The following is a 26118-nucleotide window of genomic DNA, read 5'->3' as shown; positions in this document are numbered from 1 at the left end:
TTTTTGTGGAGAACGGGGTCTCGCTATATTGCCCAGGCAGGTCTCGAACTCCTGGGCTCAAGCTATCCTCCCGCCTCTGCCTCCCTAAGAGCTGGGATTACAGGCGTGAGCCACAGCGCCCGGCAGAGGACCTGCTTCTTAAAGGCTCACGGACTTAGCTGGGCACAGCGGTTCACACCTGTAATCCCAGCACTTTGGAAGGCCAAGGTGGGCAGATCATTAGAGGTAAGGAATTCAAGACCAGTGTGGCCAACATGATGAAACCCCATCTCTATAAAAATATAAAATTATCCGGGCATTGTGGCGCATGCCTGTAATCCCAGCAACTTGGGAGGCTGAGGCAGGAGAATTGCTTGAACCCAGGAGGGGTTGCAGTGAGCCAAGATTGCACCACTGCACTCCAGCCTGGGCAACAAGAGCAAAATTCTGCCTCAAAAAAAACATGGCTGGGCGCTGTGGCTCACGCTTGTAATTCCAGCACTTTGGGAGGCCGAGGTGGGCGGATCAAGAGGTCAGGAGTTCGAGACCAGCCTGGCCAGCATGATGAAACCCCATCTCTACTAAAAATACAAAAATTAGCTGGGCACAGTGGCGGGTGCCTGTAATCCCAGCTACTAAGGAGGCTGAGGCAGGAGAACAGCTTGAACCTGGGAGGCAGAGGCTGCAGTCAGCCAAGACCATGCCATTGCAGCCCAGCCTGGGCAACAGAGCAAGACTCTGTCTCATAAAAAAAAAACAACAAAAAAAAACAAAGACTTAAAAAAACAAACAAACAGAAACAAAGTCCAGGCCCTCACTCCTTTCCTCTATGTAATAATAGCAGCTACCCGGCTAAGTCAGGACCACACAGCTGTAGTAACACAGACTGGCTCAGCCTCCGCACCTCCAGAAGAGTCTCAAAGGAAGGCTGGCCATCGCCCTCAGGACTGAGTGTGCACTGTAGACAGCCACGGCCCCACCGGGACCTCTACCACAGTCAGAGCCATGACTTACTACAACTCGGTCTGGTCAGAAACATGGCCTTCCCCTACTAGGACTCACAGTGTGAGCAGAAATACCCTTCCCCCAAGACTCATATCATGATCAAAGCGGTGACTCCAGGCTGCTGCAGCAGGATGAACACAAAGAACTCTCCCCTCGCTTATCATACATAAGCAGAGGCACGATCACAGGGAGACCCAGCCATGTCACATAATCTCCTGATTTCCCCTTCACCATCAGTTATACTAGATGTTCTCTGAGGTCCTGGACAAGTTGCAAATTCACTACAATGTTTCAGTTACTCCTAAAACAAATCTTTCTTTTTCCTGGTAATAAAAAAGTTACAGGCCAGGTCCCACGCCTGTAATCCCAACACTTTGGAAGGCTGAGGCCAGAGGGTCCACTTGAAGCTAGGAGTTGGAGACCAGCCCAGACAACATAGCAAGACCCCGTCTCTAGACAAGAAAAAAAAAAAAAAAAAAAAAAGCTGGGTGTGGTGGCGCACCTGTAGCCACAGCTACTCAAGAGGTTGAGGTGGGAGGATCTCTTGAGCCCAGAAGGTGGTGGCTGCAGTGAACTATGATCGCACCACTGCACTTGCTCTAGCTTGGGCAGCAGAGCGAGACTCATCTCTTAAAAAAAAAATGCTGGCTCATTTAAGGACAGGGAGAAGCTCAAAGAAGCGATTTAAACACCTGGGACTCTAGGAAAGGTGAGCCCCTCAACAATTCCAAGAATATTAGCATTCTCCTAGCTGTTTCACCCTCAAGTTTTACTGTACCCCCATGACCCCAGGTGGATGCTTACATGCTTAGGGAACCCGACACAGGCCCACATGGCATACTTTTCTGTCTCTATACTGAGCACATCTGTGCTGAAGTTCCTACCCAAGCTCAGCTTTAAGACCAAGAGGCACCCTTCCTCCTGTTGGAAAACTAGCCCACCTTTGAAAGTTTTGGGCTCAGAGAGGCCAAGTAATTCGCCTAGGGTCACACAGGTCAGTTCCAGTCCAACAACCCTGCCCACACTCCTTGACCGGTAGAGAGGGAAGGGCCTGGGGTGCCCATAGAGTCCTCCCCAGGCTGGGGGCCATGGGGATGGGGTGGGGAGCGAGGCGGCCAGCGCCCTCCCCAGGTGATGGTGGCCAGACCTAGCCGCTGCCAAGCCGATAAGCCCCCACACACCTGTCCCCGCCCCCTGCTCTGCCACACCTGTCTCTGGCCCACCACTGTCACGACCGCCTCACCTGACCCCAGCAGCCTCGCCAGTAACGACAGCCTCACTTGTCCCTGGTTCCCCACCTGTCTCCGGCCCCTTCTCCATGTGAGACCCCCGCCCAGGCCGCCCTACCCACCCATCGCAGTGCACCTCCCACCCCCTCCCGGAGGACTTCGCCTCACCACCGCGCGGGCAAGCGTGCAGAGCGGGCCGCCCATTGCTGTATGGCATCCAGATCTTTTTCAGGGGGTTCTGGGTCAATTCCCGTGGGGACGCCATCCCGGGGCCGGGATGAGTCGGACTGCGCCGCTTCCAACACAGCAGCCGGGCCACCTCGGGCCACCCGAGGTCCCGCCCCTCGGGTCCCGCCCCTCCTCAAGCCGCGACAGCCCATGTCTATCTTCCCGCAGGCCCCGCCCCAGAGTGTGAGGCGGCTCCACCCATCTGAAAAGGGCCCGGCCTCCGACCACGCATGCCCAACTCACCTACCCGCCCGTTTTGGAAAAAGTGAGCCCAGATCTTCAGGCCAGGATCAAGAATGCGCATGCTCAACTCCCGGATCGTGCCGGCCCCGCCCCAGTTCAAGGCCCGGATTGTGCAGGCCCCGCCCCAGATGCGCAAACTCAGCGCCCAGTACCTGACTCCGCTGATTTGCATAGGTTCCACCTACGGGCCCCACCCTGGCGCTGCATCCCTGAGCCTCGGCACGCGTGGATTCTGCTGCTTGCTATGCCGGGGAGCCCAGGGCGCCCAAGAGGGAGGAGTTTGTGTATGCAGTGGGACGAGGCCTACGTGACCCGTATGGCCAGGTTGGTCAGAGCAGACAGGGGCCACCAGGCCTGCTGTACCAGCCGTCAATTCCCTGCGCCCTCCTGCCCCAGCTCGGGGCCCCCCCTTGACTGCTCCGAGCCCCGGAACTCTCCTTTTCCAGTGTGCTCAACCACGCTGGAAAACTTTATCTCATGGATAGAGACGCAAAACACATTTCGATATTGTTCCTCTTTCTCTCTTTGCCTTGGCTGCTGGGGCGCTCGGGCTAAACTCCAGCTCACCAGGAGCAAATGCGTGGAACATTGTAACCAAGTACTTTGGGGACTCACTAAGCCCTGGCAATATCTTAATTGTCTTTCCAGAATTTGATTTTTACCAATTAAATTTGTTTTGTTTTTTAGTATTTTCTTTTTTTCCCAACTAAATTTTTACATATTTTTTGAAAATAATATGTTAATATTTTCTCTTTATCAGGACGATGGGATGTGCACATTGTCAACCTTTTTTTTTTTTTTTTATATGGAGGCTCACCCTGTCACCCAGGCTGGAGTGCAATGGCAAGGTCTCGGCTCACAACAACCTCCTCCGCCTCCCGGGTTCAAGGGATTCTCCTGCCTCAGCCTACTAAGTAGCTGGGATTACAGGTGCCCACCACCACCACCACGCCCGGCTAATTTTTGTATTTTTAGTGGAGACGGGGTTTCACCATGTTGGCCAGGCTGGTCTTGAACTCCTGATCTTGTGATCCACCTGCCTCGGCCTCCCAAAGTGCTGGGATTACAGGCGTGAGCCACCGTGCCCAGCGCACATTGTCAATCTTACAGTATTATAGTATAAAATATGTCAATCTCTAAGAAATCCATTTTAAAATACGTTAAGGTTGTCTTTTACTGTATTTGTATCTCCCTCTTGTCTTTGAAAATGCAGTGCGGACAAGGAACAGGGGAGAGATCGGAAGTTTGGAAATTGCTGGGTCACTCTTGTCACTCTACCCAACTCCTGCAGGCTCCCGCCTCCTCGGGCTCCCAGCCCCACCTCTTCAAGCTTTGTACACTGTCTACCCCAGCCCCCACCAAAACAGCTTGAACCTGAGCCACACTGCCCTCTAGCGATGTCAACCACAACACCCCTGGCAAGGGCCCTGCATCCTTAAGTTCTCTCTGTCCAATGTATACCCAGCCAGGAGCCAGGTGTTGAGGGCATGGGAAACAAGACTGGCCTCGTGGACTATAGGTGTAGCACCCCCTCCCATGCCCTCTCTGCCACAGCCCTGCCTTGGGTCAGTCCAAGTCCACCCAGCTCTTTAAAGCTTGGCAAGGTCCCTTAAGATGACTGACACATGGCCCACGCCTGTAATCCCAGCACTTTGGGAGGCCAAGGTGGGCGGATCACCTGAGGTCAGGAGTTCCAGATCAGCCTGACCAACATGGAGAAACCCCGACTCTACTATAAATACAAAATTAGCTGGGCATGGTGGTGCATGCCTGTACAATCCCAGCTACTTGGGAGGCTGTGGCCGGAGAATAGCTTGAACCTGGGAGGCAGAGGTTGTAATGAGCCAAGATTGCACTATTGCACTCCAGCCTGGGCAACAAAAGCAAAACTCCATCTCAAAAAGAAAAAAAAAAGATGATAGACACAGATGTCTTGCCCACTTCATGGGAAATGAAGATTCTGAAGGTCCACATGCTGGACGCCCACCTGGACCCTCCCCTAAACCAGCTCCAGCTACTAGCCCTGGGAACACCCTGTCCCAGGCAGAGTCAATGACTTCCTCCTTCCTCATCCTCCTTTTGCAGCATCCACCCACTCCTTCCTCCACCCCATTCCCAGCAGATCTGAGCACATCCATGGGCGGCTCCTGATGAGCTGGGTGCCCCTTATGACCTCCCTACTTCTCCAAAGCCACTCATTCTGTTCCTGACACAGCCAGTCCTCTTGTCTTCTGGCTACTGCCAAGGCCATCCCGGGGCCACTGTGGCCTCTGAGACCTCATTACCACATATCCACACCCTGTCTAACCCACAGCACACATTGCAAAAGCTATCTCCTCTGACATCTACAGACACCTAGTGCCTCCTCCGGCCTGTCAATTTTTCTCTTCCCAGACCTCCTGGGATGCTACTCAAGGGCTGGGGGTAGAGACAGCGGGCCTGGGCAGGGGGCCAGGGCTATCTCTGGGAAGACATCCTCACACCCAGACAGGATGAGCCTGGTTCCCAGGAAATGCAACAGCTCTGCACCTCCCTCTCTTCCCCGGAAAGTCTACTCGGGGCTGACCCAGGCACCCTCCTTCAAGTCCCTGTGTTCAGCTGGAAGGCCACAGGTCAACATCAGGAGATGCCTGGGGTTCCTCCCCAAGGCCAGGGTCCACATCTGCTCTGAGGATATTCTCCATCTCCTCTCCCATGGCCCTGTTTCTCAGGTGGGAAACTGACAGCCAGGAAGGGGGAGAAGGGCACAGTGCACAGGGTGAGTTCACAGTGCAGCGTGGACTCAGCTCAACTCCCAGCCTTCCAGACCTCGCCTCCCACACTGCACTGTCATGACACAGTCCACCTCTACACCTGTGCTCCTGCCCCACCGTGTCCTCTCCGTGGAGCTGCTGTCCTGGCTCTGCTCCTTCGGCCTCAGCAGATGCCTGGTAGAATCCCTGGCCCTCATGGCTTTTCCCTCCTCAGCGAGCCACTGTCCTGCCTCAGGCGTGGGAAGGATGCTGGGTTGTCTGTGCACACATGTGTCAACATGTTCTGCTCAGCCTCTGCCCACCATGACCCTGGCTAGCCTGACCCTGGCTGGCTCCCATGGTGCCCTCTGCACTCACCACTGGACTTCCTCCCAGTGTCCCAGCCTAGAAGCCATGTGATGGCCAGTCCTCAAAGCTCATACCCTTCCCAGTCCCTGTATCTACCGGCCAGTCCTGACAGAACTGCTGAACCATCCCCCCTGCAACACACACACAGTTGTTTTGGTTTTGAGACAGGGTCTCACTCCATCACCCAGGCTGGAGCACAGTGGTGCAATCACGGCTCACTACAGCCTTGAACTCCTGGCCTCAAGCGATCTTCTTGCCTCAACCTCCCAAAGCGCTGGGTTCACAGGCATGAGCCGCCACACCTGGCCCACAAACCACCCTTTGCAGCATAAAGACCCGGGGTGTCAGTGTGTGCCACACAGGCCCACACACTGATGTGCACAGACACACTGGCACAGCTCACAACCACACATGCAGATGCACACACAGATGCACATGCACTCACAAGCCCTGCGCCCCGGCGTGTATGGAGACGGGCAGGCTGTGTGGGGCCTGCTTCTCTCTATTGCCTCCCTCCCCATATATCCCTCCACTCCCACCCCTGCTGTCCACTGAGAGGTTCAGGATTTTCCAGGAATTCCAGTTTCCTCTGGCCATTTCCAGCAAAGGATTGTCCCCTGTATCTCCCTGGATTCAGGGCTCACAGTGAGCGTGAGGTTCTGACTTGGAGGCATAGAGCCATGTCACCAAGCAGCCTGGGAACCCTGATCTGCACTTCCTCCTTCCAGCCTGGCACAGGGCATACAGTAGGTGCTTAGGGATTCAGGACCAGCAGGGGCACACAGAAAGGGTTCTGAGAGGTTTATGACCAAACTCAGCACACAGCAGGTGTTCAGAGAAGCTCAAGACTGGCAAGGCACACAGCAGATACCCTAGAAATGCTGGCTTAAGGGCTAAAGGCACATCATGTGAAACCCTTTCCAAATGAGCCTCTAGACTTCCCCAAACTGGTGTGACCCCTGAGAGGAGACCTGGACAAACATGATCCCTCGGAGGCCAGCAAAGAGCAGAGCAGGAGGGCCTGGGCAGCTCCAGCTGGCGGTCCCTCCCCCTGGGCTGGAGGAAGACACTATTTATAGTTCCCCATTGGCCCAGCCCCCTCCCTTGCAAGGCGATAGTTTTCCCCCTCCTTCAGGCCACTGACAGAAGAATGCTTCCCCCCAGCACCCCTATACCAGGAAGACCCCCCCAACCCTCTGGCACCTCTCCAGCACCACCCTGACTTCATCCAGGTCTTTCCCTAACTCCCCACACTCCCCACACTGTCCCGAGCCTACCCTGCCTGCTGCTCCCTGGCCCCAGGTCCGTCAGGGAGCTGCCTCCTAAAGAGCCTCTGTCCATCCTGCAACCAAACTGGCCAGGGCCACTGCCCCCTGCAGCTCCAGAGTGGGGTCACCCCGCCCAGCACTCTGGAGAGAGCGCAGCGGCTCCCGCAGCCCCGCCTCCCCAGCCCGCCCAAGGCCCGCCCCCACAGGGCTGCTTACAACTATGAGGGCAGCGCCAGTGCCCCCACTCCAGTCAGCCAGCCACACTCTAGCCAGTACGGCCTCCCTCTCCCACCAGAGCTGCCCATGACACCCAGTGTCTGCCTTCATGTCCACCTAGTGCCTGCCCACTCTGCAGGCAGGCCGATCCATGCCACCCAGAAAGTCAGTTTCGTCTCTGGCCCAGCAATGGAGTTGGGCTGTGAAATCAGGCAGAACCTAGTCCTTCCAAACCAAGGGACCAGGTCATTTAAGTGGGGAGTGGGGGAGGAAGGCAGAGAAGCCAGGTGTGACTCAGCCCTTACATGTCATGGCCTGTGTACACAGGACTGGGATTCTCACACATCCCACCCTTCAATAGCTTTACATTTATTGAGACCTCCTGCTGCAGGACCTCCATGTCTGCTATCTACACAATGCTCACATGCTTGCTGGTGCCGCTCTGCTTTACAGATAAGGAAACCGAGGCTCAGAAAGGTGAAAACCTTTGCCCAGGACAATCTGTGCATGAAGGGGGACAGAGTTGGGTCAGAGCCCCGGCAGCCTGAGCCCTGTCTCCCCTGAACCATGCAAGTGCATGGGCTGAGGCTGCGGATGCAGGGGCACATGGGGAGGACAGTGCCTGACTGGGAGTTGTGCTTGCTTCATGTAGGTTTGGGGGACAAGCACCCACTCCTCCAAGACCCCCCATGCATCTTTACCCTGCTCACACACACACAGCTGTCAGAGATTCAGCCACACATGCGCACATGCATCCGTAAGGCAAGGCTGCCATGGTCACAGGGTCACATGTCACCCTTCACAGCCCCGTCCATCTGGGGCAGGTGCTGCCTCATGGGGTACAGAGCAAGCAAATGACCCTCAGCCAGCGTTTCCCTGTGTGGTGGCCTACGGGAGGACAGACCTGTGGGCCTGAGAGGGACTGGTCTCGGAGGGAGTGTTGAGCTCTTGTGTTGAGGCTCCTGAAAGTAATGTGATGGTGACCGCATGTGGCAGGGTCCAGATACTCTGTGACTGTGAGGCACCCACACATAGCAAGACTCGCCGCAGCAGTGACCTTACATGGTGGCATCCAAGCTGTCCAGACGTATTTTAGGTCTGTGGGGCACACCGGCATGGCGAACCTCCATGTGGCAGTGACCCAACATAGCAATGTCCAATGTCCAGGCTGTCCAGACACACTGTGACTCTGTGGGGCACTCAGATGTGATATGACACTGCATGGCAGTGGCTGCAGGTGGCAATGTCCAGACACTGTATGCCCAGATGTGGCAGCATTTGTCCAGCTGTGTGGCTGCCCCCCAGGTCCTCCCATCCAGGGTGGCCCCATCACTGTAACCCCCTCCCTCAGGCTCAACGGCGGCCGACACGGGCCAGGATGTGGGCATTGGTGGCGGCCTGCTCCCTGGCAGCCCTGGCCCTGGCTTGCTCCAGTAAGATCTGCAAGAGGCCGATGGGGACATCCAGTGATAGGACGATGTGTGAGCCGGGGTGCCGGGTGGGGCTGCAGCGGCTCTGGGCAGCGCAGGGGCGTGTGGTAGCAGCTGAGGGGCTCTCTGAGGCCGCAGGTCGGGGAGTGGTCTGGGGAGAGTTCCGAGGGCGGAGCTGAAAGGTTGGGATAGGGGTCACCAGGACAACCTGGACTCTGCCCAACATCAGGACCATCAGCACCAGCAGAGCCCACCTGGTCATCGTGAGGTCAGGCTGCAAGGAGAAAACGGATTCAGGGCAAGGTCACCTGGGGTCCATGGACAGAGAGATGGCAAGGGCAGAGTGACAGAGAGGGGGATGGAGAGAGAGGAAGAAATGGAGAAAGGGATTAGAGGCCAGGCCAGCCCAGAGACAGAGAAGGGGAGACAAGAGGAGAGCCAGAAGGAGACAGGCAGAAAGCAAGACAGAAAGAAAGGAGGCAAAGAAATCCAGAGACAGAGAGACAGCAAGAGAGGGAGATGAAGGGGATGGAGGCAGAGTAAAATGGAGACTGGAAGAAGAAGACAGACAAAAACCATCCCAGGGACAGAGAGCATGACGGAAAGAAAGAATCAGACAGAGAAACACAGAGGCTCCACGGGAAGACAGGGGGTTCTCAGCAGGAGAGCTTGCAGCTGATCCAGGAAAGAGAAGGGCGGGAATGGGGTCTCGGAGGCAGAAAAGCAGCCAGAGATCCCAGAGCCCTCTGGGTCCCAGCCCTCCACAAAGCCAAAGCCCAGGTCCACTCAACCCCCAAGACCCTTCTCATCCTGACCCAACCCAGTCCTACCGCCACCAGCTGCTCCTGGAGTCAGTCAGGCTGCTGTGGCTGCCTGGAGCTGGAGCTAGGCAATGCTGTCCTCTGGTCTGACCCTCTACCCCACTTCAGGGCCCATTTATCGCCCTCAGCCCCCTGGAGTGGGAGCTGGGACATGCCTCCTGGCATGAGACAGCCCCCCACCTATGACTCATCCCTCCTGGGGGGCAGTGGGGACACATCCTTAGCCCCTGCCCTATCTACTCCTTTCTGGGGACAAGTTGGGGACTGAGAATCACAAGGCAGTGACCAGGTCCAGGCAGAGGGACTTTGTACCCATGCAGAATAGTACTGACCCCCCAGGGAAAACCTTCCCCCCAACACCCCCATCTTCCCAAACAGTCACAATAGGAGCCTTTTAAAACAGCAGCTTTAATGCCCCCCAGAATCAGCACCATGTCATCACAGGCTTGGGTCAAGGGGCGGGTCAGACACCAGTCACATCCGCTCACTGCCCACAGCCACCCCCCCATAGTGAGTCATCTGCCAGGGTGGCAGGAGCCACAGTGGGGGTTTGTCCACAGGGGGGAAGGCTAGACCCACGGGACCAAGTCACTGAAATAACGGACATGCACACGCACGCTCACGTGCACACAAGCCTCTAGCACCAAGGGGAGGGGCAGCGGGGTTCTGCTGAGACCCCGACTCCTCCAGGGGACGCTGAATGTCAGCTCATAATCTGGGCCTCAGCTCTGGGCAGCACCTGGTGAGGACGGGTTGGAAACAGTTGTCAGCCATCTGACCTTACCCAGAGACGCCCAGACAGAGGCGCCCATGGGGAGGGAGCTGAGGCTACAGCAGGAAGTGGGGTTCTGACCTCAGAGGGGTCCATGCTTAGGTCTTTAAAGGAGGGAACATGGAAGGGGACCCTACTGGGGGCTCCACAGCTAGGGCTTTATATTCAGCTCTTTGGCTTGGGCGTCTGCCCCAGGTCCCCTAGTTTAAGGGAGCGTCTCCCCCAGGACCCTGACCTGGGACCCTGGCCCAAGGACTCCTCCCCAAGAACCCGAGTAGGCTCAGTGCCCAGTCCCCTACTGTGGGGGGCTCAGCCCATACCTGTCCCCTGGTTCTGGGCCACCCGGGGTGAGCAGCGGCGCTCGCAGGCCTCACGGGTCCCAAAACGGTTGGCATTCCCTCCACAGCCGCCATAGACAAAAGGGTGACAGGCCTCTGTGCCGCCTGGCACAGCCCGATGATACCAGCGCAGGGTGTAGGCGGTACAGGAACCCTCATCCAGCGGCAGGGAGCAGGGGTCTGGCCAATGTCGTCAAGTTAGCGGGGTGGTGGGAATCAGAGAGGGTTGAAAGGTTAGTGGGAGGTCAGCAGGGATCAGCTCTGCCTGCCCCTCCCCAAGCTCTGCTGAGTGCAGCCCCCCATTCTCACCATCATCATCCCAAGGAGCCTCAGGGTCTTGGTACTCCTCCAGAGAATACTCGGAGTATTCAGAGTACTCATCATCCTGCGGGGGCACCCGCTCTGCAGGTAAGGCAGGGTGTGCTGGGAGCAGTGGCTGCCGGCCCCGGGGCGAGGTGGGCAGCACCCATCTCCCATGTGTGCACAGAGAGCCCATGCATGTGTCCTGCATGCAGACCCTATGTGCTTGGCATGTGCCCTGGATGCATGGGCACCCATGGGCGTGTCTGGGCCCCACCCACACCTACCCCTCAGGTTCAGCTGTCCTCACCTTCCTCCGCATGAGAGACCCGGAGCACAGGTACAGCATGGAGCTTGGATCCCGCAGTGTCTGCAGCATAACTAGGGAGGGGTCCTGGGGCCAAGAGCAGGGGCCTCAGGGCCCTGGGGTCACCATGGGTAGCCATCCCAGCCAACCCCACTGACAGGACCCAGGTGATAGGCAGGGCAGGGCCTGGGGTGAAGAAAGTTCTGGGAGTAGAAAACTACTCACGTGATCCAGATGCGATGAACTGACCCTGGCAGGCTAGAGGGGGCAGGGAGGGGTAGAGAGACAATGACAGAGAGAAGGACGGGAAGATGGAGAGATAGACACACATGCAGAGGGGCAGAAATACATAAAGAGACAGCAGGAGAGAGTGACAGACAGGAGACAGAGGAAGAGAGAGGGTGGGAGATGGACAGAGAGACGGAAAAAGAGAAGAAGGCAGAGGAGAGGGAAGTTGGGAACAGGCCAGCAAAAGGCATGAGACAGAGACAGGCCAGCCTCAGAAACAGGCAGGCGGTACAGAGACGGGAAGAGACAGCCTCACTCTGATGCCCCTCAGAGTCATCATATCCCACCGGGTCCAGGTCAGGCCCAAGGGGGCCAGCTCTGCTCCCACCATCATCCCGCTCCCCACACAGCCAAGCTGGACATCCGAGAACACTGTGTGGCGATCCTCATCTGCCTGTCTCTCCTCCATTAAGGACACGTGTCATGTGTCAGTCCTGCAGCATGCGTGTCCTTCTGTGTATCCACCCATCCCCCCATCTCCTTGACCGCTTGCCCTGTAAGTTCTAGGGGCCTGCCTGCCCTTGCCTAGGGCGCTGGGGTGGGGCAGGGGTGGAACCGGGGAGACTGCAGCCTGGGCCCCACTCACCGCAGTGCTGACTCATCTCCTGGCGCACAAAGCCCCGGATGTCATCCTCCTGGGAGCAGAAGACCAAGGGGACCATGAAGAACCCGTGGTTCACAGGAAGGACAGAGGGCGCATAATGCAGGGATCATAGAGGGACCACATGGAGCCAGGGCCCAGGGGTCAGGGGTCAGGGTGCTGGGTGAGGGAGGCAGGGCCCCAGCCCACCCAGGCCACCCAGGCCCATGCTCACCGTCAGTGCAGCTTCTCCTTTCTCACCTCGGGTGCCAGCAGGCCCTGGCCGCCCCTATGTCCAACAGATAGGACCAGGCTGTGACCTCTGATCTCAGGGACAACAGAGTTCACCCCAATCTCTGATCCAAGCCCAGGGATCCCTACTTACCTGCTCCCCTCTCTCACCAGGGGCTCCAGGGGCCCCGGGAGCCCCCACTACCCTCTCTCCAGGGGGACCTCGCTCACCCTGTCAGACACAGAGACCAAGTGAGCAGGGTCAGAGGCAGTGGGGGTCAGGAGTCAGGCAGGTTGAGGGTCACAGTTTCAGAGGTTGGGGCAGGCAGGCTGGAGGATGGTTACGAGATTGGAAGGGTAGGGAAGGCTCAGTAGTCAGGAGTCAGAACTGGGGCTCCTTACCTTCTGGCCCTGAAGTCCTTCGGGGCCTCTGGGACCAACATTGCCAGGTGGCCCCGGGGGACCAGCAGAGCCATCATTGCCCCTGGGGCCTGGGAAGCCCCCAATTCCTGGGGGTCCCTGGAGAGAGACAGGACAGAGTCAGTAATCAGAGGTCCCAAAGGTGGACTGTCTCCCAAAGGGCATGCTCCCTTCAATTCACCATGACCACGGCCTCAACTCACCCGTTCCCCTTTCTCGCCCTGGTCACCCTTGGGGCCTGGCTGCCCATCAAAGCCTCGATCGCCCTGGGAACGGAAGAAGCATGAGAGACCTTCTACCTGATTTCCCTCAGCTCTGGAACCTCCCTGAACTCCCATGAGCTCCCTGGCCCAATGTCCAAACCTATTACCCAAGCACCTGTGAGCCCACCAGATGTGGTCCCCATGACCCCAACTCCACTCTAGCCCCCTGCCCTGATGCCCATGCCCCCACCACCTCCCGTGCTTTCATCCTAACTCCACTGTGATCCCAACCCACCTTGAAACCTCAGGACCAGCCCCATTTCATCCTGCAAAGTCCCAACCCTCCACAGCCTTCCTTGTTCCTACACCGCCATGACGTGACTGTGAGCTCTCCTGCCCCATCCTGACCCCCCATCATGTCTACTGTCCATAGACCCTGTACCTTGGGACCGATTAGGCCCTCCTTGCCAGGGGACCCCGACTGGCCCGGCATACCAGGCTCCCCCTGGAGAAAAAAAAGACATGAGCTTGGCCCGGTCCACCCGTGGCACCCTCATTCTAAGTGTGCCCACACTCACCATCTCTCCTTTGTGTCCTGCCAGCCCGGGGCGGCCTGGGGGACCAACTTCTCCCTGCAGGCATCAAAGTCGGGTGAGCCTTAAGCCCCAGGCCCCATAGCCCCCCAGTCCCATCCCCTCTGTACCTTGTCTCCCTTCTCTCCGTCAAGGCCACAGGCTCCCTTCACCCCCCGTTCACCCTGAGGGAGAAAAGCAGGTGAAGAAGTGATTCCCAGACATCTCACCCTGTGACCCCTTCACTCTGAAACCAACTCTCCAGACAGGCCTGACACTCCAGCCTCTGACCCCGCACCCTAACATCGGACCCCAAGCCCCTCACCCTTCAACATTAGGCCTTCCTGACCAGAAAACAAAAAACAATCTTGTTTCTGTCCTACCTTGAGGCCCCGGGGACCCATGAAGCCAATATCTCCTTTTTCTCCTCGGATACCAGGCACTCCATCCTTTCCTGGGGATCCCTAGCAGGGAGAGGGTCCATGTGAGGTCAGAGGAGGTCAGTGAGGGACCAAAGAGAATCACCCTGGATAGTGAGTAGGGGACACCATGGGGTGGGAGTCACCTCTGGAGGCCAGAGCCACTGGGGCTTGGCATGGGGACAAGGGTCACTATAGGCAGGGGACAAGGGTCTCCATGGGCAGGGGACACCTTCATAGGGGGCTACTGTGGAGGTGGGGGACCCTGGGCAACATGAGTACACCATGAGAGCACTGGGTCACTGTAAGGTCAAAGGCTACCACATCAGCGGTACTACCATCGCGATGGGGGCCCTGTGGGGCAGGAGACCCTGGGGGAGCGGGGGCATCTTACCGAGTCACCAGGGATCCCTGCTGCACCAGGTTGACCCTGTGAGAAACAGATGGAGGAGCCCTTCAGTGGGACTGTCCCCCACACTGGCCTATCCACTGCATGTGTGGCCGGGGCCCAGGACACACACAGATCCCGGGTAAACACACATGGGGCCAACAGCGAGGGAGCCAGGACCCCTGGCACCCAGAGGACTCCCAGGATAGGTGTGTGTGTGAGATGCTGGCCTTGGACCTGGGCCTGGGCCTGGGGCAGGACTTGCCTGGGGTCCCGGGAGTCCACGAAGTCCTGGTGACCCAGCCAAGCCCTTGTCACCAGGCTCTCCCTTGCTGCCCTGTGGGAGTAACCAGGAGAGGGACACGATCAGGACCAGACCAGGCTGGGGGCTTGGAATACAACAAGCCCGCCAGCCAGGGAAGAGCTCAGTCACTCCCGACCGGCCCCAGCATCACGTCCCTCCCAGCCCATGCCTAGCATGGTGGAGCTGGGGGCTGTGGTCCATGGACTGGCTCATTTCTCACCCCAAGGACCCAGACTCTTGCTCCTCCCTCTTACCACTGGGTTCCTCCTCCCATCTGAAGCACCTTCAGATGGGGACACCCAAGAATTGGAGCCCCTCATAGGGCCAGTTCACAGAGCTCTCCTCCCAACCCCACACCAAGACCTTGACTCCCCTAGAGCCCCCCGCCTCAGCCACTCCACAGTCAGCCACAGAACACTTCCCACTGAGCCCCAGAAAGCCTCCTCCTCCCCTTCTGCCCTCACAGATGCTGTGAAACCCCCACAGCCACAGGACCCCACAGAGAGTACACCACCCTCTTCCCTGTACCTTGTCACCAGGGTCCCCATTGTCTCCCCGAGGTCCTTTGTCACCATCCAAGCCCCGGGGCCCTCGTTCGCCCTGGGTTGGGTAAAAAGTCACGGTAAGGGGCTGAAGGTTTGAGCTCCTAGATACCCTGGGCCAGTCCCATGGGGTTCCTCCCAAACCCAGGGGAGACCCAGTCTGCCTGTGGGCCTACTCACCGTGTCCCCCTTGGCACCCCGTGGCCCCGGAGGCCCCAGGATCACGGCCGAGTCTCCCTGAGAGGGCAGGCAGGATTCAGAGGAGTCGGGAGCACCCCGGCCCCTGCTCTGCCCTCTCCACACCGACACTCACCTTGTCGCCCTTTAATCCTGCGGTTCCAGCATCACCCTATTGGGTGAAAGAGTGTGAGTCCCACCCAAACTGGGGAGTCCCCGGCCTGAATTCTAATATCCACTCACCCACCCCATTCACGCCAGGACCTTCCCATATTCCTACCTTCTCTCCACGCTCTCCCCGGCTGCCAGGGGGCCCCTGTGTGAGAGAAGGCAACCGTGAGCTACAGGAACTGGGGCAGTGGAGGACAGAGGGGGATCCAGGGGAGGAGGGAAACATTGGGGACCAGACAAAGAGGACAGGGTTAGACGAAGAGGACCAGAAGGCTAGGGAGGATGGCAGAGAGTCCTGGGGCACAGAGGGCACAGGCAGGGGACTGAAGTCACACCGCTGGCACTTTCCCCAGCGGGACCTACCGTGAGTCCTCGAGGTCCCTCCTGGCCGGGGTAGCCATCTTCACCCTGGATGGTAACATTAGGTTCACTGACTCAGGGGTTGGAAGTCAGAGGGAAGAGCGGGATGAAGGGAGATGGAGCTCCTGGCTGTGGAGTAGGACACACATACCCGGACACCTGGTTCCCCGCGCTCGCCTCGGGGCCCAGGCAGCCCTGCTCCAGGGTCTCCCTAGAGACCAACAGGACACCAGAGATCAGTGAGGGGAATCAGTGGGGGACACAGGGTCAAAGGAGATGAGTGAAGGCTGGAGTGGGTGACAAGGGCACAGGAGACAGCCAGTAGCACGTGTCCCACCTACCTTGTCTCCTTTGAGTCCAGAGGCCCCAGGTGGTCCCTGTGGGTCAGAGTGAGGTGAGGGTCCTGTGGCTTTCAAAGCGCCTCCCCCAGCACCCCACAGTGTGGCACAGCCCCCATCATAAGTCCTCTCAAGGACAGGCAATCAGGCAAGTGGGGCTTTAGGGCACCTCTACTCACCACTGACCCCGGTGGTCCAGGTGGCCCCAAGGGGCCTGGGACTCCTTCTCTCCCTGGGGGTCCTGCCAGACCCTACCAGAAAAATGGGGCAAGAGAGGCAGAGAGTGACTTGGGAACCCTCCTGCCCTCTGCTCCCTCAAGACTGGGAACCCTCAAAGCAGGGGCCCCTCCTCACCCACCACCGATTCACCAAGCCCCTACATGCTGCTCCCAGTCCCTTACCCGCTCTCCGCTAGGGCCTGGCTGACCCATCTCTCCTCGAGGGCCTGTCTGACCTGGAAACCCAACAACACCAGGAGCACCAGGGGAGCCAGGGGGGCCCAGATCTCCCTGAAATAAACACAGCAAAGGAGGGAATGGTCACAGCAGGACCCCTCCCAGGTCTCAGCAGAGCTCCCTCTTCCTCCTACCTCTAGCGGCCGTCCAACCCAATGCCCCCACAACTGGTGATAGGGCATTGACTTACCTTCACACCTGGAGGGCCAGGTGGCCCAGGGGAGCCTGGGACCCCAACTCCTGGATCACCCTTTGAGGAAAAGAGGCATCAGATCAAGCTCATGGAGTCTCAGGACCAGGACCCCAGCAGGGACCATTCTGGGTACACATACCTTATAACCTTTGGGTCCTGGAGCCCCTTTCTGACCCTAAAAAAACAACAGCAAACAGCATTTGAGAGGGTAGGAGCATGAGCACAGAGCTCAGCCATGGCCTAGAAGTATTCCCAGGGGAGCTCAGATGTGATCATGAACACAGGGGAACTCAGGCATTCGACCACGGCCTGTCTCAGGAGGGCACAGACAGAGGGATGCTCAGATATGACCACAGACAGGCAGGAGTTCAGGCATGACCACAGGCACGTGGAGCGTGCACACGAGCGCAGACACCTGGCTCCACAGACGGGAGTGCAGGTACACGGGCACTCAGAGGGGAATGCAAACATGTCCACTCCTGGGGAGAGCAGGCATGGCCACAGGCTGAACGCCGGCAGGCAGGGGCAGGGGAAAGGAAGACCGAAGACACAGGACAAGGAGAGGTTCACAGGAACTCAGCGGCATCCTGGGACCCAGGAGACCAGATTAGAGCACACGTGTGCCCAGATGTGGTGAGGAACAGAAGATCAAAGACATGCACACAGAAGCCAAGACAGGGCCCCCGGAGCTCAGAGTGTGGAAGCTGACAACATGTGGGCATGTGGCCCAACTCAGGGGCTCAGACGTGTGCCCAGGCCCAAGAGCGGCCCGTTATGCCCACCATTGCCCTTCTCAGGACAGGCTTGCCCTTGCCCGGGCCCTGGACTCACGTCTTCCCCAGGGTCTCCGGGTTCCCCTGCACGGCCAGCTTCGCCCTGCACAGAATGGCCAGTGAGGGGTGTCTGGCCTGAGCCTTCTCTGCCCAATGCTTAGGCCCCGGGGCCAGCCTACCTTACCTTCTCGCCTCTCAGCCCAGGCAGTCCTCGGTCACCTTTGGCTCCCTGTTGACAGAGGTCAGGAGGAATCGTAGGCATCAGTCACAGACATGAGACTCAGGGATGCATGAGGCCAGGGCTCAAATATGGGGTCTACTATGAAAACTGAGGGTCATGAGGGTGGGTAAACTATGGGTCAAGGTTAGAAGTTGGGCCACTGGAGAGACAGGACCCCCAGAACTTCTGCTGTCATAAGTTCCCCACTCACCGGCTCACCCACCAGGTCTCCAGCAAGGCCTCCAGGGGTGCCCTGGTAATAGGGAGGGGTCAGTGGGATTCCTTGGCTCCCACCTGTGGGACTCCCTCCCTTGCCCCCCTGCACACACTCACCTTCTCTCCCTTTGCTCCAGGGAGCCCAACCACAGCCTATGGGGAATGCTGGTGAGTTACTGCCTCCTCCGCCCCGCCCCCACCCTGCCACCCCCATGGCTTTTGGAAACAGGCTTGCGGGTGAGGCAGAGGAGTTGTTGAGGGGGGTGGAAGTCAGGGTCAAAGATCACCTGTCCAGGGGCCCCCGGGGGGCCAGGTTCTCCCTTAGGTCCAACAGGGCCGGGCAGACCTGGTGACCCCTATGGCAGAGCAGCATAAGGATCTCAGGGTCTCTCCACCAGCACCCCGCTGCCCCACTCCTCACAGTTCAGGTCCACAGCCGGGCACTGTGCCCCAGCAAGCCGAACACATACTGGCACACCAGGGCTCCCTCTGTCTCCATCTTTTCCACTGGTACCATCTCGACCTGGGGCTCCCGGCTTCCCTGTCTCCCCCTGAGAGGGAGGAGCTCTGTCAGGGCTGCCAGCTGACCCCTGACCCCTGGAGCCCAACCCTTGACCCCCAGAACTCACCACTTGTCCAGGCAAACCTGGAGACCCCTGTGGACCCTGAGGGAGAACAAGTCGGGTGTCAGGGTGACAAGGGACACTGGAGGACATGAGAGAGAACATGGGCCCCAAGGGGTGAAAACACAGTATCCCTGCGGGGGCCAGAGGGCCTCACTCACCACAAGGCCTGAAGGCCCAGGGGGACCAGGAAGCCCCACAGCTCCAGTAGGTCCAGGCAGGCCCTGGAGGAAGAGAAAGTTCAGGGCAGTGCCAACCCCATCCGTCTCCCTATGACCGTAACCTGTGAGCTGGGCCACTCACCCGTCCTGGGGGTCCTGTCTCTCCAGGCTCCCCCTGCAAACAACCCAGAGACTGCGTGAGCAGAGCCCACGTGGCCAGGACTGCTGGAGCGCAGCCTCACACAGAAGATGACAGCCCAGGAGGCTGGCACACACTCCCGGTCCTGGGCGTGGACCTGGCTCAAAGGAGCCTCCTCCTCCCATCCACACACCTAGACTCACCTTCAGGCCAGAGGGTCCCTGGGGTCCTGCAGGGCCAGCAAGACCCTAGAGAAAAGGGACAAGGGCAGGGAACAGGGCTCAAGGATTAACACAGAGAAGGCCTGGCTCATCAGCAGTGGCCAGTGGCTGTCCCAGCCCTTCCAGACCCTCACCAGGCAGGGCGCCCTAGTCACTCACCGGGGCACCAGGCGGTCCAGGGTCTCCACGGCCACCCTGTTGGGGAAATAGTCTGATGAGGGGGAGTTAGCCTCACACCGCCAGGAAAACTGAGGCGGTACTGCTCTTGGGGCGGGGTACAGGATGGGGGCAGAAGTGAAGGTTCTTGAGTACTCACCACTGGGCCAGTGGGGCCTCTTAGACCCTGCAGACCCTGAATAGAGAGGGCGCTGATGAGCCTCAGTCTGGACCTCATTTGGGCTGTTCTCAGCCTCTGGGGGCTTTTTCCTTGGGGGTCAATTTCCATACTCCACCCTTTCCAGGCACAGATAACACGTACCCAGGGACTGCCTCTAATAGATAGCACACATGGGCCTGCGCGCGCACACACACACACACACACACACACACACACACACAGAGGCAGACAGACACAGCCACACGGAGACACAGCACACACACACACAGCACACACACACAAGCACACACACAGGCGCACACACACACAGACACAGGCACACCCAAACAGGCACACAGAGGCACACACAGGCATAGCGCGCGCGCGTGCGCACACACACACAGACACAGGCACACCCAAACAGGCACACACAGAGGCACACACAGGCATAGCGCACACACACACACACACATACACAGGCACACCACAGACACAGGCACACACAGACAGGTGCACACAGACACAGGCACACACAGACAGGCACACACCCAAACAGGCACACAAAGACAGAGGCACACACAGGCACAGCACACACACACAGGCACACACAGACACAGGCACACACAGACACAGACACACACACACAGGCACACACATACACAGGCACACACAGACAGGCACACACAGACACAGCACACACAGACAGGCACACACCCAAACATGTACACACAGACAGGCGCACACAGCAACAGCAGCAGCACCTAGCGGAGGGGTCCAGAGCCTGGGCCAGCTGCTTCAGCCACCACTCACCGGTTTCCCTTCAGGCCCAGCCACACCGCGCTCTCCTGGTAGACCCTGCAGAGTAACAGGTTTAAGGCTTCAGTTTCCCAGTTGCAACTTCCCCTCCACCCACCATCCCTCAGACAGAGTCAGGACCCAGACAGCCCCAGGAAGTGCAGATTCCAGCCCTGCACACAGGACAACACATGTGAGAGCCACCTTCTTGCACATGTATGGCTGTCGGGCAAGGACTTACTGGGTTGCCATCCTGACCCCTCAGTCCAGGCTCTCCCCGGTCTCCCTTGACACCTGGCACACCCTGCAGGCAGAATGTCATGCCCTGAGCCCCCAGTCCCTGCCATGTGCTCATGTACATACGCACACCACTCCTAGTGTGCCCTAGACAGGAGGGAGACTCTATGGAAGGGTGGGGAGAGGCCTCACCCTGTCTCCTTTTGGACCTAGGTCACCATCGCTGCCTGGCTCCCCCTGTGGGGATAAGATGTCAAGTCAGTCCCTAGTGCCAAGGCAGAGGGTGACCCAGAGCTGATCCCACACACTGACCTTAGCACCCTTGAGTCCAGGGGGTCCCTGTTCTCCAGGGACTCCAGGACCTGGCCCATCCACAGCCACCTACAAGCACAAGGTCACAGGGGAGAGATGTCTCTGTCACAGAGGCATGACGGAGTCATCATGGATCTCAGGATCACAGGAATTTCTAGGGGCCCAAGCTAAGGGTGGCTTCCTGGTCACCAGTCATAAGCCTAGGGGTGATCACCTTGGGGCTAGGAGGTCCAGGGGGCCCACGGGTTCCAGGGATGCCAGGAGACCCATCTCTGCCCTGCAGGAAACAAGAAAATGGGATGGCAGCCCCGGCACAGCCCCCAGGCAGCCCTGCCCCACAGAGCCCATCACAGCCCACCTGTTCTCCACGTTCTCCTTTCTCTCCCCGTTCTCCCTGAAATGCAAAGCGCCAGTGAGGACCAAGTCCATGGGGGTCCCACCCCTCCCAACCCCTCTTCCCTCACTCTCCCCACCAGCCTGCAGGCTCACCCTCTCTCCTGGCCTTCCTGCCTCTCCCACACCCCCAGCCCGGCCTGGGAGCCCGGGAATACCAGGCTTTCCAGGCTCCCCGGCAAGGCCAGGAGGTCCAGGGGGTCCTCTCTCCCCAAGGGCCAGGCCAGGTGGCCCCTGAGGGCCAGGGTCTCCACGGTCTCCCTTCAGCCCGCGTTCTCCAGGAAAGCCAATGGGGCCCTGCAGGGGTGGAAGAGGGAATACTGGTGGCTGCACAGATATGCCCCCACAGGGATCACCCCACTGAGCCACCTCAGCTCACCTCCTTCCCTGGGGGGCCTCGCTCGCCCGGGTCCCCCTTGGGGCCTCGGCGCCGTTCAGGCACAGGCAGGAAGCTGCCAGAACTCTCATCCCAGGTCTCCACGATCTCCCTCAGGGCAGACGCCTGAGGGACAGCAAGAGGTCAGAGGAGTGGGGTGTGTCGCCGCAGCCCCCATACCTGCAAGCACCACTAGCCCCAGGGGCCCCCCACCTGCCCCCCCTCCCAGCCCCTAAACAACCCACCTTGATGCCAGCAGTTTCCAGCAACCGATCCACATTCTGGGGACAAAGGCTGGGTGAAGGGCTGCTCCTGCCTTCTGCCTGGCATGGCCTCAGGAAAGCACTTCCACACACTCTTCCCCAGGCCTCTCACCCACAGCACCCTTTAGCACTTGGTTGAGGCACGGCTGGAGACCCCTGGGAGCCCCTTCCTGGAGTGTCCCCACTGCCCAAGTTCCCTTGAGTTTGGGCTACAAGAACCCCAATGGGGCAGGGCACTGAACACATAGCATAGAACCCATGGAGCCTCGTGGCAAGGGGAAGGGGATGGAGCGGTGGCCCCCACCGGCAGGCAAAACAGAGTTGAGAGGCTCCAAGCCTGGCTCACCGGCAGGCTTCCAGGCTCTCCTCGCAGGCCGCGCTCTCCAGGGAGGCCCTAGAGCGATGGAGACAAACTGCTAGGGACCAGCTTATGGGGCATGCGTGTGCATATCTGGGTGCTGTGGCTACCTGGGCATGTGGAAAAGGTGGGGGCCTCACCTGCTCCCCTTTGGATCCAGTCTCCCCACGGTCACCCTGAAAACAAGAATGACCAGGTGGGGAAATGTGCCCCAGTCTGGTCAACCCCTCACTGCACCCCGTACCCAACATATGCACACTCACCTTGGGGCCGATGCTTCCTGGGACGCCAGGAAAACCCTGAGATACAGCAGAACACACAGGGGTCACACAGGCCCATGGCTGTCCAGGAGGGATGCCCATGGAAACACAATGGCTTCTAATGCTCTCAAATCCCAGAATGACCCACGACACTCACCTGGCCAGGAGGGCCCACTGGTCCTGGGAGGCCTGGAGGGCCCTGGGGTCCAAGGATACCAGGAGGTCCACGCTCACCCTTGGGACCGTCACTACCCTGTGGAGGATGCAGCCAGCATCAGGACACTGAGACCTCAGAAAAGAATGGAGTCATATCCCCCAGGGTCAGGGTCAGGGGTCAGAGGTTGCAGAAAACTCCAACACTCACTTCTCTCCCAGGGGCACCTGACTCTCCTTTCTCTCCCTAAGGAAGACAATGATGCTTCAGACGTGGCTCCAAGCAGAGACCAGAGAGGCCCCAGGTCGGGAACTTTACCTTCCTCCCGTCTTCTCCAGGATCCCCAGGCTCTCCCTGTGGGCAGAGGACTCCCATCAGCCTAAATGTTCACTGGTGTCTGGCTGCAAGACACTATCTTGGCAGATTTCAGATGACTGTGACTGTATGTCTGCACCGGTAGCTCCATGGCTGTGCGTGTCTTGGAGCATGGCCTGTGGCCGTCGGAGTGAGCTGCTGCATGTCTAAAGGTGTGCCTGCTCACCAGGCAACTGCACACATGTCCTCTGTCTCTGACTCTCCAGAGGCAGCTCCACATTTCTGTGTCTCTGGGCTGGTGACTGTCCATATGTCCTGGGTGTGTGCATATCCATGTGTGTCTTAGCGTACGTCCCCGTGGGTCTGTGTCCTGGTCTGTCTGCACGTCTTGGCCCATGTCTGCATGTGGGCATGGGCTCATACATGTCGCCACAGGCCCCCAGTGCCTTGAGAGCTATATGTCTTGGCATCTGTCTGCAACTCCTGTGTGTAGCTCAACGTGTGTGACCACAGGTGTATGGGTGATGATATAAAGTCATGTGCCAGCACATGTCACAGGTTAGAGCCATCAATGTGTGGCTCACCACGACTCGGCAGAGGTCTAGGTCTTGGGTCCGTGTGTCAGACAGCACATATATGCGTCTGGGTGGCAACATGTCTCTAAGTGCCCCAAATGTGGCTTCAAACCAGTGTTTGTGCCTGTCGACCAATCTGTGGCCCTTCACCTGTGCCTGTGGCGGTGGGTTATCTGGGCATGTGTCGGCCCATCCTGGCACAAACTGACCCATTCACCTAACTCTCTATATGTCTGTGAGGCTACCCGTGTGTGCATATGAAACTATGTTTCCAGGCCGGGCGCAGTGGCTCACGCCTGTAATCCCAGCACTTTTGGAGGCTGAGGCGGGCAGATCACCTGAGGTCAATTCGAGACCAGCCTGACCAACATGAAGAAACCCTATTTCTACTAAAAATACAAAAAATTAGCCAGGCGTGGTGGCACATGGCTGTAATCCCAGCTACTCAGGAGGCTGAGGCAGGAGAATTGCTTGAACCTGGGAGGCGGGGGTTGCAGTGGGCGGAGACTGCACCATTGCGCTCCAGCTAGGGCAGCAAGAGTGAAACACATTTCAAAACAAAAAAGAGCTATGTTTCTGGATGCATCTGTGCCTGGGCCAGGATGCCTGTGTCTGCATGCGTGCCCTGTGTGCTGCTCAGATCTCGGCTGTGTGCGTGTGCTGCTGTTTCTTGGCAGGTTTTGCCACAGCTGCCCTGGACACACTCACGTTTTTCCCATTCAGGCCAGGTTTGCCATCCTCGCCTGGCTTTCCCTGTGGGGACAGACCATTGGTCAGATGTTGGGGATCGGATGAGGGTAGTAAGGGGTAAAGGGGGTAGCATGAAAGTCTGAACTCACCAGTAATCCAGGGGGACCAGAGGGGCCAGGGGGGCCCTGTTCTCCACGGAGGCCTGGAAGCCCCTGGAAAAAGTCTTTGTTAAGATTGACAGGGCCTCAGAGATATCCCTTGGGGCACACCCCATGGACTAGAAGACCCCAATAGGATCTCCCTCCAGGGTAGAAACCTTCAGGACTGGGACGTCCCACTGAGATCCCTCAGGCACAGACCCCAGGGGATGGGGGGATCCTACTGAGATTCTCAAGGGAAGAACCACCAGAATTTGGAAGGCCTATTAAGACCCCCAAGGCAAAGAAGGTCAGAAAGGGGGATTCTATTAAAACCTGTCTGTCAGGGACTGAGACCCCTCCCAAAGACAAGGCTGAACCAACTCCCCTCCTCTCTTTGATGCGGTGACTATGATGACCTGGCCCCTGAGCTTCTGCAGGCCCCTGAGCCCCTCTGCCCAGCATCTCCCTTCACTTACGTCTCTCCCTGGGTCCCCGGCTTTGCCCGTAGCACCCTGAGGAGAGACTCAAAGTCAGTTCATCATGGTCATGGGGTCAGGGGCTCTAGTCCCTGTGAGCCCAAGGCCTGCATGGCAATGACACGCCCCACCCAGGCAGGGCTCTGAAGATGCAGACAACACGTGCGGCCCCAGAGCTCGGCAAGGCCAAGACCACCCAACGATGCCGGAGTCTAGGCCCTCACGTGAAGGGGCAGTGGAAGGGGAAAACCAGGCAGGGACTACCAAGACTCACGTTCAGCCCAGGGGACCCGGGGGCTCCTGGTTTCCCATCCAGCCCGCTCCGGCCATCCAGCCCAGGGGGGCCTCGGTCACCCTGAGGAAAATAAAGTGGTAAGAGGTCGCCAAGTCCGAGGTGGGTCTGAGAACCCAGGCTCACGTCCTGAGGAACCTCCACATCCTCTCACCTTTTCTCCTGTTGGGCCTCGGACACCAGGGTCCCCCTGGAGGGAACAGGGTCAGATAAAAGGTGAAGGCAAGATGAGGACTTGGCAGACAGGGCAAAGTGCATTACTCACCTGTGGGCCTGGGGGTCCCCGAAGCCCATCAACGCCCTGAGGATAGGGGAGGAAATCAGAGCAGGCCTGGGAGGGCCCGCACCCGCTAGGCCTGCACCCCCAGGACCAACCACACTCACCCTATCCCCAGGGGGTCCAGGGGGGCCAGGGTCACCCTTGGGCCCTCGAGGACCCTCTTGTCCACGGTCCCCAGGCTCTCCCTGTGGCAGAGACAAGCTTGCTGAGGAACAGCCTTGGAGCCAAGGCATGCCCAAGACAGAACATGTCGGGAGGGACACTGGGGTCTTTCCTCCACTCCCCCCACAGACCCTATACCTTCTCTCTGGCTCCAGGTCCTGTGTCTACCTGTGGGGGGAATGACCAGTGAGAAGAATGGCTCAGCAAGGGGAAGACGGGTTGGTGAGGGGAGACAGGGTCTGTGAGGTTTCAGAGGGGCAGTGGGGGAACTGGGAGTCGGTGGAAAGAACAAGGGGACATGACGTGGAGCCAAAGGGGCAAGTGAGGGTGATGACAGAGGACCAGACCCAGTATAGCCCTTACCAGCCGTCCCGGGGGTCCTGGGGGGCCCTGAGAAAGGAAATGATTGTAGTCAACAGGAGCCCTCAGGTCCCAGGGCTTGGCTCTAGTTTGCCCCAGGCTCATCTCTTTTTTTTTTTTTTTTTTTTTTTTT

The 26118-nt window shown here is 58.5% G+C and overlaps 3 protein-coding genes across 9 annotated transcripts in view; all 3 read right to left on the bottom strand.

Moving 5' to 3' along the window:
- PFKFB4 (6-phosphofructo-2-kinase/fructose-2,6-biphosphatase 4) overlaps positions 1–7191 on the bottom strand; it is a 49750-nt gene extending 42559 nt beyond the window's left edge. Inside the window, exon 1 of one of the 6 annotated variants that reach the window (XM_017513006.2) lies at positions 7063–7191. In XM_017513006.2, the coding sequence (XP_017368495.1) occupies positions 7063–7126 (64 nt within the window). In that variant the 5' untranslated portion in view covers positions 7127–7191. Of the gene's footprint in view, positions 1–2227; positions 2250–2381; positions 2620–2684; positions 2744–7062 lie in introns of those variants that run through there. The other 5 variants (XM_037727206.1, XM_037727191.1, XM_017512951.2 and 2 more) reach the window with 5 other exon arrangements.
- Positions 7192–8514: 1323 nt separating this feature from the next.
- UCN2 (urocortin 2) lies at positions 8515–9591 on the bottom strand. The gene is made up of 2 exons (XM_017512837.1): positions 9530–9591; positions 8515–8973 (listed from the first exon to the last, which is right to left on the bottom strand). Exon 2 carries the CDS (start codon positions 8959–8961, stop codon positions 8623–8625), a length of 339 nt encoding a protein of 112 aa, XP_017368326.1. The 5' UTR covers positions 8962–8973; positions 9530–9591; the 3' UTR covers positions 8515–8622.
- Positions 9592–9909: 318 nt separating this feature from the next.
- The window catches only part of COL7A1 (collagen type VII alpha 1 chain), a 32204-nt gene continuing 15995 nt past the window's right edge, over positions 9910–26118 (bottom strand). For both annotated transcript variants that reach the window (XM_037746055.1, XM_037746031.1), the window contains exons 57-119: positions 25989–26015; positions 25764–25793; positions 25568–25648; positions 25449–25484; positions 25338–25373; positions 25166–25246; positions 24892–24927; positions 24425–24487; positions 24294–24338; positions 23014–23049; positions 22906–22941; positions 22699–22794; positions 22545–22580; positions 22422–22457; positions 22270–22317; positions 21906–21941; positions 21664–21786; positions 21381–21581; positions 21250–21285; positions 21106–21168; positions 20892–20960; positions 20772–20816; positions 20584–20646; positions 20358–20402; positions 19548–19583; positions 19391–19426; positions 19214–19258; positions 19014–19046; positions 18872–18934; positions 18717–18752; positions 18558–18638; positions 18375–18443; positions 18205–18240; positions 18083–18124; positions 17836–17880; positions 17710–17754; positions 17018–17053; positions 16876–16935; positions 16632–16739; positions 16410–16481; positions 16234–16269; positions 16044–16103; positions 15896–15940; positions 15642–15677; positions 15498–15533; positions 15365–15421; positions 15171–15242; positions 14604–14675; positions 14345–14380; positions 13915–13995; positions 13663–13716; positions 13538–13591; positions 13402–13464; positions 12960–13022; positions 12739–12855; positions 12491–12568; positions 12341–12394; positions 12112–12160; positions 11463–11495; positions 11241–11324; positions 10940–11032; positions 10613–10810; positions 9910–10259 (exon numbers count right to left, since the gene is read on the bottom strand). In XM_037746055.1, coding sequence (XP_037601983.1) covers positions 10243–10259; positions 10613–10810; positions 10940–11032; positions 11241–11324; positions 11463–11495; positions 12112–12160; positions 12341–12394; positions 12491–12568; positions 12739–12855; positions 12960–13022; positions 13402–13464; positions 13538–13591; positions 13663–13716; positions 13915–13995; positions 14345–14380; positions 14604–14675; positions 15171–15242; positions 15365–15421; positions 15498–15533; positions 15642–15677; positions 15896–15940; positions 16044–16103; positions 16234–16269; positions 16410–16481; positions 16632–16739; positions 16876–16935; positions 17018–17053; positions 17710–17754; positions 17836–17880; positions 18083–18124; positions 18205–18240; positions 18375–18443; positions 18558–18638; positions 18717–18752; positions 18872–18934; positions 19014–19046; positions 19214–19258; positions 19391–19426; positions 19548–19583; positions 20358–20402; positions 20584–20646; positions 20772–20816; positions 20892–20960; positions 21106–21168; positions 21250–21285; positions 21381–21581; positions 21664–21786; positions 21906–21941; positions 22270–22317; positions 22422–22457; positions 22545–22580; positions 22699–22794; positions 22906–22941; positions 23014–23049; positions 24294–24338; positions 24425–24487; positions 24892–24927; positions 25166–25246; positions 25338–25373; positions 25449–25484; positions 25568–25648; positions 25764–25793; positions 25989–26015 — 3735 coding nt within the window. In that variant the 3' untranslated portion in view covers positions 9910–10242. The remainder of the gene's footprint in view (positions 10260–10612; positions 10811–10939; positions 11033–11240; positions 11325–11462; positions 11496–12111; positions 12161–12340; positions 12395–12490; positions 12569–12738; positions 12856–12959; positions 13023–13401; positions 13465–13537; positions 13592–13662; positions 13717–13914; positions 13996–14344; positions 14381–14603; positions 14676–15170; positions 15243–15364; positions 15422–15497; positions 15534–15641; positions 15678–15895; positions 15941–16043; positions 16104–16233; positions 16270–16409; positions 16482–16631; positions 16740–16875; positions 16936–17017; positions 17054–17709; positions 17755–17835; positions 17881–18082; positions 18125–18204; positions 18241–18374; positions 18444–18557; positions 18639–18716; positions 18753–18871; positions 18935–19013; positions 19047–19213; positions 19259–19390; positions 19427–19547; positions 19584–20357; positions 20403–20583; positions 20647–20771; positions 20817–20891; positions 20961–21105; positions 21169–21249; positions 21286–21380; positions 21582–21663; positions 21787–21905; positions 21942–22269; positions 22318–22421; positions 22458–22544; positions 22581–22698; positions 22795–22905; positions 22942–23013; positions 23050–24293; positions 24339–24424; positions 24488–24891; positions 24928–25165; positions 25247–25337; positions 25374–25448; positions 25485–25567; positions 25649–25763; positions 25794–25988; positions 26016–26118) is intronic.

Source organism: Cebus imitator, unplaced genomic scaffold (genome assembly GCF_001604975.1).
Source record: "Cebus imitator isolate Cc_AM_T3 unplaced genomic scaffold, Cebus_imitator-1.0 Scaffold0, whole genome shotgun sequence".
NCBI classification, from domain to species: Eukaryota; Metazoa; Chordata; class Mammalia; order Primates; family Cebidae; genus Cebus; species Cebus imitator.
This window is presented reverse-complemented; position numbering and strand designations above follow the sequence as displayed.